The sequence below is a fragment of the Anolis carolinensis genome, chromosome 2 (assembly GCF_035594765.1).
Source record: "Anolis carolinensis isolate JA03-04 chromosome 2, rAnoCar3.1.pri, whole genome shotgun sequence".
NCBI lineage: Eukaryota > Metazoa > Chordata > Lepidosauria > Squamata > Dactyloidae > Anolis > Anolis carolinensis.
The window spans coordinates 259,477,598-259,494,475 of record NC_085842.1 but is presented as its reverse complement, the minus strand read 5'-3'; the positions used below and the strand labels follow the sequence as shown (position 1 = coordinate 259,494,475).

Genomic DNA, 16,878 nt, shown 5'->3' with positions numbered 1-16,878 from the left:
TGCACTGGGATTAGTGGGCATTGCACATCAGTGTGCAATGCCACTGGGCACTTTGTTGGCTCTGCTATGTAGGAATGTAACAGGAATCCTCTACTAGATACAGTCATTACAGAACTGCCCAATTCTAATTCCCACATATACAAGTCCACTATAAAGATGTTAAGATCCTGATAGGATACCAGCTGTGCCTTTTAAAAATGGAATTGCTTGTGTTTGCTGCTAAATAGATGTACACCGTTATTTCCCTTAAAAAAGTCACAGCAGGACTCAGTTTGTTAGATGTTGTGGTTTGTATGTGCAAAGCAATGTTGTTTTAATTCCATCACTTCACTGCACTGCAGTTCTGGTTATTAGTTCTCCATGTGAAGTATTTTGGCATAGACGGGAACTTTGAATTCTTACTGACTGACTCAGTAAAGCTCCCTTAGTGTGAATCTAAATCTGTAGTCTCTGGAATAAATTTTATCAGGTGCCAATGAGGAAAAGCACTAGTTGGTTTTTCCTATCTGGGTGCACCTGGTGTCTACATGAGCAGAAAATCCCTAGAAACAACTTTGTGGAATAATAAAATGCTATCTCTTCTTTCTGTACCCTCATGAGGGCAGAAAAATAGCCAGACTATTAGTAAATGCACAGCTTTCAAGTGTTGGTTCTTTAGGTTTTCTGCTTTCTGTGGGTTAGGCCAGGGCTTGCGGTGGGAAAAGATACAGTCCCTGGAGATACTTACCGGTAAGTATTCAGAACTATTAAACATAGGGTTCAAGAGTATACAGAAACAAAGATATCTCCAGTAAACAAACTCCCTAAAAAGAATGAGAATTGGAGGGGAATAAAACAATATGCTTCCAACTTAGCTTAGAACAGTGGTTCTCAACCTGGGGGTCCCCAGGCTTAAAACTCCCAGAAATCCCAGCCAGTTTACCAGATGTTAGGATTTCTGGGAGTTGAAGGCCCATACATCTGGGGACCCACAGGTTGAGAACCACTGGCTTAGAAAGTGTCAGTAAAAGAAATCTGACCACTTTCATTCTTTCCCTTCACTTGATACACATATTTCTCAAATGGCTGAATAACTTAAGACGACTACCAGAAAATAAGTTTTATTGCAGGAAAAGTGGTGCTGTATTAGTACAAAGGCCTATGAAACAATACTGTTTTTTCTCCAAAACAAAATTGTAGCTTATAATATTTTCTCTTTTTCATAAAGAAAATACAAAATATGAATCCAAACAGTGAGTGTAACATGTTGCTAATCTTTGGTCAGCACCAGTAAATGTCTGGGGAGGAGACCCAGATTCGGGTGTGCTTTCAATTCCATCACACGTGTGGCTCTCTGCCATTAACTGGTTACAGGTACTAGCTGTCAATAAGAGCACCATGGTGACATACAACTTATTAAATCATACTGGCACAACATTTTTAAAAAAATACTAAACTAAATGCCAACTCATTGTACAAAAGTAATTCTTACAAAATAGGCTATGATAAAATGAGGCATATTGTGTATAACTACAGTATTAATGAAAAAAACCTTAATTGTCTTCAAATATGCATTTTCTTCCTTTTTTCCTGTGCAACATGACCAGTTGTGCACATGAGGCAGTCCCGAAATAGCTCAGTCATGTTCATTTCAGCATTAATCCAAGCCAGCACCAAAGAGAAGAAGACATCGGGCGTCCCCTTCTAAGAACGTGAGTTTTGTGTTCAGCTGCCTACAGTGGTACACGTATGTAGAGCACCTTCAATTTGTGAAGAATGAGGTGTTGTGTGATAATACTGAGGTTATTTGACAAAAATACAGTACGGATTGGCCTGCCATGCTAATGGTACCATAAGCAGTCCAGGTATTTTGCTACAGTGGTTGTGCGTCCTCTTCCATTGTTAATAGTTTCTGCTATGGAATCTAGTCCTTATGGCTTATGAGTGCTAGTACTGATTCTGACAGTTCCTGAAATTATTTATGCTATGACTTAAATACCCTGCTTGGAAAGGAATGGTTTGGCCCTCTGGAAGTGTATTACAGTGCTCATTTTGAAAAACTGCTTTCCTGCTATATGGACGACTGGCACAATAGTGAGAAGAAACTTTTTTTAGAGGGGAATCTATTGGTTTCTTTTCTTTCTTAAAAAAAAAGAAATAACCTCTTACCTGTAATAGTTCAAATTCATAAAATCTCAAAGAAAAACAAGTGTTTCCCTTTTTTGTTAACATAGATTGCTAATTTCTTCATATATTACTGCATTAAAAATAAATAAAAATCTCTATTTTTTAATTTAGGAACTATAGCAAAATACCCAACATGCTAGATTGCTAACAGGAAAAAGTAACTCACATTTTGTGCCATTTAGTGCCATACGCTGACCTCTTAGAGCACCATTTTAAAAACTTTAAGTCGAGGTTATGCAGAAGATACAGTAACCATGATTGGCATTGGTAGTCAAAAGTTTGCCCGTGGTAAGTCAAAGGGCCAGTCTGCAGTCTTGGACAGGATGGAAGGATACAGAGGTCGTTATCCTTTGCAGTTTTTGGTCTTCTGAAAAAAGTCATTGACTCATTTAAAGTTTTTTAAAAAGCAAAAGAAAGATTGGATGTATAAGCACACAAATTGAAGCAAGTCATTCATAAAGTAGAACTAAGTGATGGAAGTTTTAGTAGAGTTCAATCCAGAGCCTCATTTTAAGAGCTTCTCCAAGCTCTCCTAGGAGGTAGTTGTCCTCATTGCTTTCTTCCAGTTTCTTTAGCTCTTTCTTTTTGTAGAGAGGAATGCTAATAATTTCCAGTGTGTAAATGCCAGCCATTGCCTTTTTCTTAGCAACCTGTAGATAACTGAAGCCATCTCTCTGGTGTATCCGGAATATGCTGTTGTGATTACCAAAAGAGACAACATAGCGAACGTGGTTTGTGAGCGGCTGTATTGCAGGCATGAGGTCTAAGATGTGTTCCTTATTGCCAAGCTCAGATATATTGAACCTCATCTTCAGCGGGAGGTCAATGCCCAAACTTTCCAAACTAACCTGTTGAACCAGAAAGAAACATTGATGGCCCAAATGACATAAAGAAACTTTACACCTCCCCAATACAATTTTAAAATGGGCTTCTATAGTCTCCCCCTGAATTAGGGGGTGATCTAAGGACAGATATGATTATAGTCTTTGTGATGTCATGGATTTGTATTGGGCAATGGTGAAAGTTGGTTAGACAGTATTACCCTGTTTCCCCGAAAATAAGACAGGGTCTTATATTAATTTTTGCTCCCAAAGATGCACTAGGTCTTATTTTCAGGGGATGTCTTATTTTTCCATGAAGAAGAGCTCACATTTATAACAACAAAATGAACATTTATTATATACTGTAAAGTAGTTGTCATCACAAACCAGCATAACCAGACAAACTATGAATCCTATCAAGAATTTCTTGTTATTACTATTATTTACATGTACAACAATCTATGGTACCTCTTGCAGTTTAGGTTTCACAAGGTTTCCACGCTGATTTCTCTCTATTCTAGTTTCAATGTAGTCATGAATGATGAATAATATAATATACTATAATAATAATATGATAATATAATAATAATATAATGATATACAATATATTAATGAGATAATATAATAATAGGATATAAAAATAACAGAATATGATAATAATATGGTATTAATAGGATAATATAATAATGGGATATAATAACAGAATAGCATAATAATATAATAATAGGATAATATAAAATGGAATATAATAATAACAGAATAATAATATAATAATATGAAAATATAATAGAATAATACTAGAATAATAATATAATGATATTATAATAATAATAGAAAAATATAATATAATGATATAAAATATATTAATATGATAATATAATAATGGGATATAATAATGAGCCAATCAGAAGCCTTGGGGGCGAAGGAAGCATGGCCAGGACGGAGACGGAAGGAAGAAACGGCAGCGCAGCAGCAGCCACGGAGGCTGGGGGACAGGCAAGGCCAGGCCAGCAAGCACTTTCTCTCCCTCCCTCCCTCCGGTGTGTGTATGAGGAGTGCTGCTTTAGCCCTGCAGCCATGCTTCCCAATGGAACTCTGCTGCAGCCTTAGTTGCTAGGTCTTACTTTCAGGGGAGGCCTTATATTTGGCAATCCCCCCAAACCCCTGCTAGGTCTTATTCTTTGGGGAGGTCTTATTTTAGGGGAAACATGGTAGTCTGGGTTTGGTATTTTGCTCTGAGTGAAGGTTTCCCAAACTTTGGTCTTCCAGATGTTTCAAACTTTACACAGAGGTGAACTGGTCCAGAGTGTCAGCTTGCCTGATGGCAAGTGGCCATTAACATTTGATTTGATCTGCCAACCTTTCAGTCAGCAGTCCTGCCAGCACAAGGGTTTAACCCATTGCGGCATCAGGGGCTCTGTAAGAAAGTTAAAGTAGGCATTTGCCTTTATGTTCCCCAGTAAACAAGACTGACTGAATGAAGTTACCGGGGATGGGGAGGACATCCTTCACAGATAAAAACTTGAGGGCTTGTTTTGGGAAGAAGTGATACTGCATTTGCTTACCTTATCAGGCTCAGTTTGATTGAGACTTCTTTTCCTCCTGCTGTCTTTTTTGGTGTAGCCATTAATTTTGCACTCATAACATGCTTCAGGAGACAAAGCATTTTCTTCATCTCCATCTAGCTGCAGATACTGGCCTTTATTAAATCCCATACCCGAGACACAATGCCTGTTAAACAAATATAGTAATATGAGTTAATGGGAGTATAAGTGGTAAAAGTTCAGCTTCCTAATAATCAGTGAAAAAGTACTGATTTTTAAAAAAATCTATCTTAATCTATCAACATTAGTTTTATTGGATTAACCTGGATTCCAGTATTAGGTGAGAGCAAGAAAAGCATTTTCTGATCCACTTTTGGCACAAAATGCACAATTTAGTATTTTTCAGTCAGAGGGGCAGGAAACATGGCCTTTCCCTCTATTGACTATGCTGCTAGAGTGACAAGGCTCATCAACCCTGGTCTATATAGACAATACTGAGAAAGATTGGGGTTTGTAACCTTGCAACATGTGGAGAACCATATTACACTTACCACCTCAACCTTGCTTCACCTTACTCATCTTTTTTCTAAGCAATAGAAAGAGCTCCTCATAGCAGGATTGTTCCGGCTGCTTGGTCATTCTTTTCCCCTTTGTGACCTCTTTTAGCTATGCTGTATCCTTTCTGGAGGACAGCGACCAGACCTCTGCATGCAAATTCCAATATGGTTGTGCCATAGGGCCATATAATCATAAAACCATTGTGAGGTTTTCAGCTGAAGTTTTTAATCATTATTCTAATGATTTTTGAAATAAATTTGTCTTTTCTTTATCAGCCGCACACTGTTCCATTATTGGTTTTTTTTTTTGCTTGCACCCTAACCTCAAAATACCATAAGAAACACCCAGTGACACTACAAACATTACACTGATATTATGCTAATATACTTCATCACATATATTTAGTGCATTTCTGAAGCAAATCCCAGAACTAGGGCAGCTAATTCTTAAAAAGTGGTTATTATTTTGAACATAAGCAAACACTCTTTGCAGAAAGGAAATACTAATTTTGGGGCTAACACCCAGTACATATTTGCAGGGTTAAGCTAGCTGTTTGTGTAGTGCTTATAACAGTGAAAAGCTGCCATTCTGTACTCACACCTAGAAAAGACCCATTCAGTCCATTGCAGAGTTGTGAATCCACATGTAGGTAAATCCCACTGATTCACTGTATCTACTCTAGTTAGTACTAATATGCTTCAGGCTAATATAAGGTAAATAAGTAAATTGGATCCAGATTTTTAATCAGCAGGCTGGAATGACTATGATTAAAATTCCACTTCTGTGGAGGAAAAGGTGTGCGAGGCATTTTTGTCAATTCACCTCACTCTAGAGGCCCCCCCGCCCCCAATTCCCCAAATGCCATCTGGTCCACTCTTCTGAAGAGTTTCCCAAGGATAAGGATTGTATTTTGCTGGAATACTGACACAAAAGGCTAAAAGAGGAGAGAAGAACTGGAGAATATGCTTTCTTCTCCACTCAGCCAGTGGGAAAAAAAATCTCTAGCTGATGAACTTCCTTTTATGAGAAACTTATGCTGAATTAAATCCACAAGATTTAATTCTTATCCACTCTTGTTCACTGAGGAATGCATGAGCTCTGTGTATACTAGAGAAAGTACAGCCAGAATGTTCAATTTTATGCAGTGAAGTGAGAGACCTCCTTTTAAATCTTTGTACAAGGGTCAGCCAGTTATATGAAGGTGAATAAGACATCTACACACTGGGAATGTGTAATACATTCCTTCAAGGGTGGGACTAATGTAAACATGATAAGAAAAGAGAAAATCCCTTAGCTAAGTTTGGAAGCAGCTAGCAAAACTGAAAAAAAAATCCCTAGTGAGAATGAGTTTTTGAGGTTGAGGATTGCTGGGAATGATGTTGATGCAATGTTTTTGTACAGCGATTCATTAGTGACAAATAACCTAATTGGCTCTCTTCACTGGTTGTGTAAAGGTAGCCTAGAATTGCCACCACTTGAGAAAGGAGACTAGAAAGGAGACTTCATTCTGCTGAAATCAATCACATAAAGATCTTCATGCAAAGATGTATGAGTGTTTTGGGTCACTTCAGTCTTACATTGGTAATTCAGTTTATTAAATACTATCTTGCAAAAACCAGAGATATACTCACCCTTGTCCAACTCTGTAATATCCAGGTGGACAACCACAAAGATATCCACCTTCTGTGTTTGAGCAGCCATAATTGCAAGGATTTTTAGTGGATGAACATTCATTAACATCATGGCATGCACTTGAGAACTGGTCAAAAGAAAATCCAGACGGACATGCACACTTGTAGCTTCCAAGAGTGTTGTAGCATGAAGCTGAGCCACAAATACTAGGAGTTGAGCATTCATTTTCATCTGTTGGAGAAACCCACATTGTTAGGCAATGAACTGAATTTATCAGGAGACTACTTGTCAAAAGAGTTTCCAGTACTGAAAGATACACTGCAAATGTAATTTCTGATACCTTGTATGCTAATGAAGAACAGAGCTGAAAAGTGTTATACACACACACACACACACACATATACATACACACACACATATATCATGATACAACATTCTTCCTTATAATAAAGGAAGAAAATATTCCATGTCCTATGGTACTTTCCTACCCATTATACAGAGCTGTAAGTCTCCCTAGGACTTACATATACATGTTGACCAGAATGTGAGCTGCCTTGTTCAGTAATACAGAACAAATTCCACCAGCAAGGAGTCTTGTAACTCCAGTTAGTGAACATCAGGTCTGCATCTTATTTGTGGAAACTATTGTTCCCACAGCCCAGTTGATGATCAGCAACTAGGACTGTATTTGCCATTCCATTTATAGGAATAATTAGCAATGTCGTTCTTAACCACTAAATGGACTATATGGTTCATATTGATCAATGCAATGGTTTAGATTTTTAAAAGCTTGTTTAAATTGTTTTATATAATAATTGTTTATGTGTTCATTGTTTTGTGTTAACTTTGACCTATTTTAATTCATTATGTCACCCAGTTGTTTTATGTATCTATTATGTTTTTTATTATTGGAAGTCACTTTGAGTCCCTTGTTGGGAAATGGAGTAGGGTATAAATAAAGTATTATTATATTTTAAAAATAATATTTATTGAAAGTTTCTGATCCAGATATAATTAAAAGATAGGGGAGGTTGGAAAGGGGGTGTTGGTTTAGGAAAGGGAAGATAGGGAATAAAGTGAAAAAAGGTGAAAAAAAGGGATGAGAAAAGGGGAAGGTGTGAATACATAGGGGAAAAACGGGAGGGGAATTTTTTTTTGTCTTCCAGTCTTCTTTTTTGCGTTATTTTATATTTTTAATTTTGTTTATAATCTTTTTTTAAAATTGTCTTTCCCTTTAGCTTAGTACATTTTCAGGGACCTTTCATTTCCATCTTCTTTAGATTTATATTTGCAAACTCATGTAGTCCTTCAATGGCTGCCAGTCGGTTACCTTCGTGTTAGTCTATCCATGTCTATAATCTCCATGATTTTGCCTAACCGATGATGGTGATGATGATGATTGTCATGAGAGAGGGCTTCTTAGTGCTGTTAAACTCCCTTTCCAAGAGAAGCTTTATTAGCCCTCCCCCAGCAAGCTGCTAAGAAGATTTCTACTTTTTCTTGCTGTGTTTTAAAAACTGTTTAATTGTATTTTAACATTATAACTATTTGACACTATTTTGATATTCTATGTTCTTACAGTGTCAGGTAGAGTTTCTAATCCTGTTATGGGGCATCTGAGATCCAAGTCAACAGAAAAATAGGATTTAAAATGTATTCATTTTAATTTGGGAATTGTCAAATTGAAAAGCCACCTTCTTACCCACACATTGATTCCACTGATAATGTTGTACATATCCTTGTGGGCAGCCACATCTGTAGCCACCAAGAATATTTTGGCAGCCATGTTGACATCTGTGGTTTCCTTCACACTCATCCACATCTGTAAACAAATAGAATGCTTTATAAGAAAGCTGGACAGAAAAGAAAACAATCAGGATGAGAGTCAACTCACTTAAATATGGTGTTGGAAGAAAGTTCTGGGGACATCATGAATTGCCAGAATGATTTCCTAGAACAAATCAAGCCTGAATTCTCCCTAGAAGTTAAAATGTCCAAACTGAGGCTATCATGGTTAGGTCATATAATAAGATAATACAATTAATTAGAAATATCTGTTGGTAAAATGGGAGCAAACAGAAAAGGAGGAGGTTGGAGAGGCTGAATTAAAGAAGCCACAGCCTCGACTTTGTAGGACCAGAGCAGTGCTGTTGATGGCAAAGTGTCTTGGAGGCTTCTCATTCACAGTGTCACTGTACTTCACAGCTGATTTGGCAGCACTTAATAGCAAGAGCAAGTTCCACTGAATACAATGGGATTTGCATAGGACTCCTGATCTTAATAGTAATTTATTTATAGAAACTAGTAGTTGGTTTTCATTATCTTGCTTGACACTGTCTCCACTTGCCACTGCTGCATGATCCTGGAAAAATGGCAGTTCCTATCATAGTGCATCAGCAGTGTTTCATCCTTTGTATTAATTTTTGTATACATTTTAAAATTGCTATTCACACAGATAGTAGAGCTACTATAGTACAAGAAGTTAATTCATACACTATACTACAGATTATCTTAAATTAAAAGTAGCATTAGGCAAAACTAACTCTTTAAACTAGGGCATTAAAATTTAATATGTATCACGGAATAAGTTTGATATATAATATTACATAAATGTTGCTTTATGGATATGATATGACATTTCAGGAAAAAAACTGTTGTACAAATAATTGATCATGTGAATATTTTACCTTCACAGTTTAATCCAGTTGAATCTAGAGAGAAACCTCTCTGGCATTCACAGGAAAAACTTCCAGGAGTATTCTGGCAAATTCCTTTGGACCCACAAAGCAAAGCCTGTGATCCACATTCATTGTTATCTTCAAAAAACACACACAATTTTGTATAAATTACAGCAAAATCTCCACAGAGAGCATAATATATTACAGTTTTGAGATCTAAATGTTTTATATGTTTTTACAGCTGCACACATATGGAAATTCTCTTGGTATGAATTCAAAATGTAGCAGAACTGTGGGAACTGTCTGCATGTATAGCGCTAGAACCAGATATAAGATAGGTTCCCTTCTGAAAATGAAAGCATTTATTTCACATGAAAGTGATTTCAGTTAGCAAGATATATTAAAGGTCAAAGAAAGTTATATAATTGCATGCATCTATGGACACCCCCCCCCCCCCCCGCATAATCTGTTTTTGATAAACTGGAATATTAAGTTAGATTTTAGTAATGCTTTGTTCTTTTATCTCCATGTGGTTGTATTTACTGTGTAATATCCAGCAATTTACAAAATCAGTCAAAAGTAGATGCTTTGATTTCTTCTGACACTTTCACTTCTCTACATTTTTGGAACTTCTATGAAGCATTACAAAGATTTTTTTTAACAAATATCTGAACACACATCACATTTTAACATTACTGCTATATACCTCAGATAGCTTGTTCAAATACTGCTTTGCATGTTTTATTTTTAATCAGTGAAAACTAATTGTTTTAGTTGATCTTACCAATGCAAGCTGTATGATGTTGTGTGAAACCTGGTGGACATTTACATGTGAATCCTCCCAGAGTATTGACACAAAGGAATTGGCAGTTATGCTGCTTAGTCTGACATTCATCCAGATCTAAAAATAGAAAGACATAATGAGTAAATGCAGTGATTTCTTTTAAATGAAATACTATTTTTTTTAAAAAATGAAACGCTTTAAAAACACACAAATGCAAAACAATTTACCAATAGATCATTTCTAATGCAGACATCAAAGTCCAAATCCTCTCTGAAATATTCAGTTCAAAAATGGGATGAATTATAAGCATAATCTTATAACTATGTAACGGCGCTCCATGCAATCATGCACTCCACATGACCTTGGAGGTGTATATGGACAACCGCCAGCTCTTCGGCTTAGAAACGGAGATGAGCACCAACCCTCAGAGTTGGACACGACTGGACTTAACGTCAGAGGGAAACCTTTACCTTTTACTTTATATCTATGTAATCCTTAGTGTCCAAGGAAGACCCATGTCTGATATGCCAAGTGCTAGATATGCTGAGCTGTTTTGAATCAGGCCTCTTCTACATTGTCATATACAATCCAGATTATCTTCTTTGAATAGGATTATATGGCAGTGTAGACTCATATAGTCCAGTTCAAAGCAGTTAATGTGGATTATCTGCTTTGATAATCTATATTATATGGCAGTGTAGAAGGGGCCTCAGTCTCTTGGCTCCCAGGAGTCTCTTCCCTTCCTGTACTCAGAAGAGAAGCATATAAAGTCCTTGCAAAATACAGCTGGATCTATAAAGCTGAACGAAGTACATTCAGTCCTCCACAACCACTGGGATTAGGGGAACAGGACTTCCATGAAAGTGAAAAACTGCAAATAAAGACATTGTTAATTTTTTACCCCAGAAATTTCCAAGTCTTTTGCACAACTCTGTGATCAACATCTGCTGGAAGTTGACTAAGGAATTGCATTGGAGGACCCAGAGATGTGTTCTCTCTACAAATCTCTAGGTCCTTCTGCAAGAATGAAGAAAGTTGGCACTGGAGGACCTAGAAATCCCTAAAGAGAACATTTGAATTTAAATTCAAGAATAATCAAATCCACAAAAGTCAAAACCAGAAATGTGGAGAAATGACTATATTACACTACGATTCTATACACCCTACCCCATTTTTGCGTGTAAACTAACCAAAATTATTTTAAATCAAGTGTAGCAATGTAGGGAATGTATTTCCAGCCCATATCAGTTTCTCATAATTTTCTTAGTACCTGTGTTAAAGAAGAAACAATAAACGAGTAATTATCATCATCATCGCCGTTATCTGTCAGGCTACTCTTACCTCTACAAGTCTTTCCATCCTCTTGGAGCATATAGCCACGTGGGCATGAACACTGGTAGCTTCCTTCTGTGTTCTTGCAGATAAAGTTGCATGGTTTGGGAGACTGTGAACATTCATCAAGGTCTGTTTAGGATAATAAAGATGCATCAATAATCCAATTTCTTTAATGAGAGTTCAACATTATCATATTGAAACATACACAAAAAAAATAGGACGATAAATTTCTACACATATATCAGTATTAAACCTGATATTGTCTCTTACATCTGGAGTCCTATATGTAGAACAAGAGGAATTATATATGGGCCATCCTTGCACATTTGGAAGAAAGCATCAGGGAACCTCTGTATGTGTACAATTATATACTACTGCAGGAGACTTCATATTTGCATAGATTTAGCGAAAGTGTCTACATGGAAGTATTAAAGGGAACTAAACTGAGCTCCCAAATAATGATGGGTGAACTCCACTCAGTCTAGTTCAGAATTAGGTCAGAGAGGATTCCTAGTATTTTTGCAAAAAATGCAAATTGACTCTTGATGGTTTTAACATTTAAAGGTTAAACATTTTTATAGCTTAAAATGGTGCCCAGCATATAGTTATCGAACTGCATAATTATGAAGCTCAGTGACAAAACTATTCACAAATACTCTTCAAACTGGAACTAATGCAGGAGGGAGATGATGCCAACATGCCTATTAAAAACTTTCCTGACACCCAGTTTTAGGACTCAGTAAGGTGGGCCTGGTTTGTTTAGGTGATGACAACAAATCCTACTTCACACTACTCCCACCTTATGATTCATCAAATAGTAGCTGTTACCCAAATGAGAGTAAGAAAGGAGTGCTTTGTGGGAAAACATTTTCCCACTTTGCCGAGACTGAAAAAGGGGGAGTCAAATACTCTCTTAAAGGCAAGCTGGGCTTTGTGCCAGCATTCCCCAATAGCTCTTGCTCTGTTTCTTTTCTTTTTTTTTCTAGTTTGGATAGAGAAAAGGGACACTAAAATGCAATTGAATAGTTCAGCAAATATGCAGGTTCAAGCCTTCTATAGAGATTTAACAAAAGAAAAGGAAACAAACAGTTTCCAAACCAAAATACAGCTTTGAAAAAGCAAATATTCTCCATGGTGCAGCGACTGGTGCACATTTTATTCCAGCTAAGAGAAGGTTCTAACCTGGTTGCAAAAGATCTCTACATACTCAAAATAGGCTATGCATTTTATGAAAATTAATAATTTCAGTGCCATATTATATTACAATGTTTTTAATCCACTTCTTTGAAATTATGGAAGGCAACAAGTCAACCTTCAAAATTCATAAGAGAAGGATGTGCTAAAACCTACCCATGCAAGATGTTCCACTAATGTCGGTGGTATATCCAACTTTACATAAGCAACTGAAGGATCCCATGGTGTTGATGCATTGACCGTGCCTACACAGATTTGGCATGACCTTACACTCATCGATATCTGTGAAGTTGTAAAAAATACTTTGAAGAAAAAGTTTATTTTCCTGGGCATCAAAGTACAGTGCAATTTGTATACGTTTTCTGAAGATAATGATTTGTGCACTATTTAACACAGTTGCTCACCTGTATCTGGAACTCTGATGGCAGATAGGGAGGAAAAGGGTATTTAGTGATGTATCATGAACTCTGGGAGAAACTTTGGTGATGAAGTTCCCCTACACCCCCAGAATGGCTTGCCCTTGCACTTTCCTGATTGTTTTTAACGAATGGTTTCTTTGTATTTATTGCTTTACTAACTTATTTTTTGTGGGTTTTTACTGCAGACCAATTTGGGAGTTCTTAAAATAAAAAGCATATAAACATTCTGAAATGAAAAAAACCTAACACACACACACACACACACACACACACACATATATATAAAGTTATAATGTATACTGTATGTTATATGATCACGTCTGACTTAGCATTTCTCTAAGCACTGGTTCATAACATCCCATGGCTTATTTAGTCACATGCCACTACATTATTAGATGTTAAAATTTAAACATAATTGTTCTACTGGCTCAATACATTTTCTAAGGTGCTTTGGATCCCATTTTGAGAGAAAGATGGGATACAAAATGAATAAGTAAATAAATACTGCATTAAAGACAGAAGTTCTGTTATACATAGGAAAACTATACAACTATTTAATTTACAGTCAAAATATCCCAAAAGCATCAGAATCTGTATGATCTTGCAAACTAAGCAGGGTCACCACCAGTTAGTACTTGGATGTGAGATCACGCACTAATGAATGTCAGGTGGTCTAGTTATATTTCAGAGGAAGGAACTGGCAAAACCACCTCTGAGTATTCCTTGCCTAAGAAAATTCTCTCTCACACACAGCTAGTTATGTTCTAAAAGTCCTGAATTTTGATATGCAATCTCCTTGCTGACAATGTCTTTAGCTTTAGAATTAAAGGATCACTTCTAATTTGAGGGCTTTTCATAAGAAAAGTATTGTACATGATCTATAGAAGACCAAACTTGGAATAAATATCACTCAGCAAGTAATGGAATCACATAAATGTTCCATCTCACAAAGTTCAGAAACACACCCCTATTCTCTACCAAAATCATACCTCTTCCATCAGTGGTATACCCTGGACCGTGAGGACAAAGTTTCTTGTACTGGGTTGTTCCTGGAAGAGGGCAAATCTCACACTGGTTTCCCCACCCTCTTCCTCCATCACAACAACACTCTGATTTGGTGACCAGGTTATGACTACTGGAGGCCATCTGACACATCGTCTGTAAGACCTCTGCAAAGCAGAAGCCTTGGCGGTTATCTATGAAGAGAATATGGAGAAGTAATATGTGAATTAGTAGAAGATTTTGTTGAATCAACCCTACATTTTACTTAATCAGCTAAGGGTACTTTTCCAGATCATCAAACTCCATCATGAAACATTCCCTGACAACTTCCCAATGACAAGTTTATTGAAAATTAGTAACTGCTGGCCAACAAGGAGTATCTTCAAAATTACATTTTAATTTGTGACCTTTTAAAGGGAAATTTGAAATTTTACTAATACATTTTGCTTAATTATTTTGCTATCCATATGTTTTAATGGCATGAAATAAAGCCAAGTCTCATATTATTTCCTCTTGGTATTAGTCAAATGTTGATGACAAAATATTGAAGTTTACCTTGCATATTTTAATGATTTTTCCGCCTATGGTAAGAGTGCAAAATAGTTTTTAAATATCACATTTCTAAGCAAAATGTGTAAGGCAAACATGATGAAGAGAGACTAGAGATGTATCTGGCCTTTGCTTTGATCAGTACAGTAATAAATGCACAAAGCTATTACACAAGTATTAACTGTCAATACATACATTCTGGCAGAGGAGTTCTGCGTGTTTATGCAGGAAAACAAAGGAAGAAAATGGCATAATATCCTTTTAGTGTTCTTAAGCTTAAAGTTCCTACTTTTCAAGTTTAATTACTATCCTTTTCTTTCTTAGAGAAATTTTATGTACACTTACTAAACACAAAAATTCATGTTCACATGTAACCAAAAATATTTTGCTTCAGTAAATTTTAAAAAAATGCAGACAAAGAGATTATAATAGTAATATTAATATTTAAACAGACTATTACCGTAGAGAATACAGATTATTTGAGTATACTTGCCAATGCACTCAGTTCCAGATGGACTGGACTGGAAGCCTTCATTGCAATCACACCTGTAACTTCCAATAACGTTGATACAGCGACCATTTTCACAGATACCTGGCTTGGTACGGCATTCATTTTCATCTATATCACAATCAAATGAATCAGTTAAAAATAAAGTATATACATTATCAGAACAAAACCAATTTCAATTAAAAAAATTTAAAGTAAAAACTGCTGGTTCTGTGACAAATTTACAAAGTCAGTCTGGCAAATAATAGCTATGTCTGATGGCATTATTTAAATATAAGTAGTTAGTGCAAAGGAAAGCCAGATCAGGAATCTCTATAAGGAGCCCTTCCAGACAGGCCAATATCCCAAATCCTGTCTCAGTTTTACCTGAAGCATCCAAATGACACCTCAAGTAAAATCAAATTAATCCAGAGAAAACTGGAATCTCCCAGTTTGTTCTGGATTAATAAAACACCTGGAAAGGTCTTTCTAGTTGTGGGTCCTGTAGGGATTGACTCTCAGCACTGCTTCCACAGTCTGGGGGTCAATCACCACAGCCATCCCAGTTCTTCGGGCTTCTGGAGCTCTAACAAATGGGAGGGTGCCCACCGCCTTCCCCCAGCTCATCATCCCCCCCCCCCATAAACTTACCAGCGGGCCCTGCCAGCAGTGCAGCCCCCCTCTTCAAAATACTCCTGATGCATGGAAATGATGCCTCAGGAGGTGGGGGGAGGAAGGAAATGCCCCCTCCCCCATCTCCTGAGTCATTGTTTTCGCACACCAGGAGTACTCTGCAGTGCAGGCTCTTTGGGTAAGTATCTTTTAGGGGAAATGGGGGGCTGGGTTGGAGGCTGGATTCCACCCCAGGTCATCCTTTGCATAAATACTTAGAGACCCTATTCCTCATATCAAGGTCCCACTCTGACTCAAAGTCCCTCAGGTCAAGCATTTGAGGTCTATATATAAAAAAAGCTATGGCAGAGCTAAGGCATATTAATAACATCACCTAGGTCCTGACTGTAAGAAATAGAAATGAGAAACTAGAGACTCAAAAATTGGGATGAAGCTGTAATGATTTGAAAAACAAAATGTACAATCAAATATTTAATGGGAGGTATTCAGCAGAAAAGTATTTTTATAATCTATGGTGATTAAATGATAATTCATATAAATTGCTAAGTAAAAGTGATTAACATTTGAAATTTTTCACACATAATTTTAAGTCATTCTGCAATGAAAATTGTGCACTCAAAGGCTTGAGAAATTAAATGGGCTCAAGCTTCTTCCAGTTTTATAGAAAGCAACATTTCTTTCTTAATACTTACCCATGCAGCCTTCTCCATCTGGTCTTCGGGTCATTCCAGGAGGGCAGATACACATGAAGGTTCCAATGAGATTTTTGCACATCATCCCTCTTGATTCACAATCATGTAGACCCTCTGCACATTCATCAAGATCTTTTAAAAAGGAAAATAATATGTATGTTTATCATGTAAAACTCTTTTCCTTGCTCTTTGGATACTTCTTTCCCAGTCAATCCTATGAACCTTTACTGAGAAATAACACATGCTGAGTTCTATATTTACTTATTCTCAAGTAAATGGATATAGTACTTAGGCTGTTAGTGATAGTGGTGTTGTGTGGCGTAAAGTCAATTTTCTAATTACAGCAACCCTAATCTATCATAGGGCTTTCTTGGCAAGGGCTGT

General features: G+C 36.8%; 1 protein-coding gene across 1 annotated transcript in view; it reads right to left on the bottom strand.

The window, feature by feature from the left end:
* Positions 1 to 1,084: 1,084 nt before the first annotated feature.
* The window catches only part of fbn2 (fibrillin 2), a 154,739-nt gene continuing 138,945 nt past the window's right edge, over positions 1,085 to 16,878 (bottom strand). Inside the window, exons 55-65 of the mRNA XM_062972128.1 lie at positions 16,495 to 16,626; positions 15,176 to 15,301; positions 14,121 to 14,327; positions 12,869 to 12,994; positions 11,525 to 11,647; positions 10,184 to 10,300; positions 9,409 to 9,537; positions 8,424 to 8,543; positions 6,721 to 6,952; positions 4,553 to 4,718; positions 1,085 to 3,014 (exon numbers count right to left, since the gene is read on the bottom strand). Of these exons, the coding sequence (XP_062828198.1) occupies positions 2,649 to 3,014; positions 4,553 to 4,718; positions 6,721 to 6,952; positions 8,424 to 8,543; positions 9,409 to 9,537; positions 10,184 to 10,300; positions 11,525 to 11,647; positions 12,869 to 12,994; positions 14,121 to 14,327; positions 15,176 to 15,301; positions 16,495 to 16,626 (1,844 nt within the window). The 3' untranslated portion in view covers positions 1,085 to 2,648. The remainder of the gene's footprint in view (positions 3,015 to 4,552; positions 4,719 to 6,720; positions 6,953 to 8,423; positions 8,544 to 9,408; positions 9,538 to 10,183; positions 10,301 to 11,524; positions 11,648 to 12,868; positions 12,995 to 14,120; positions 14,328 to 15,175; positions 15,302 to 16,494; positions 16,627 to 16,878) is intronic.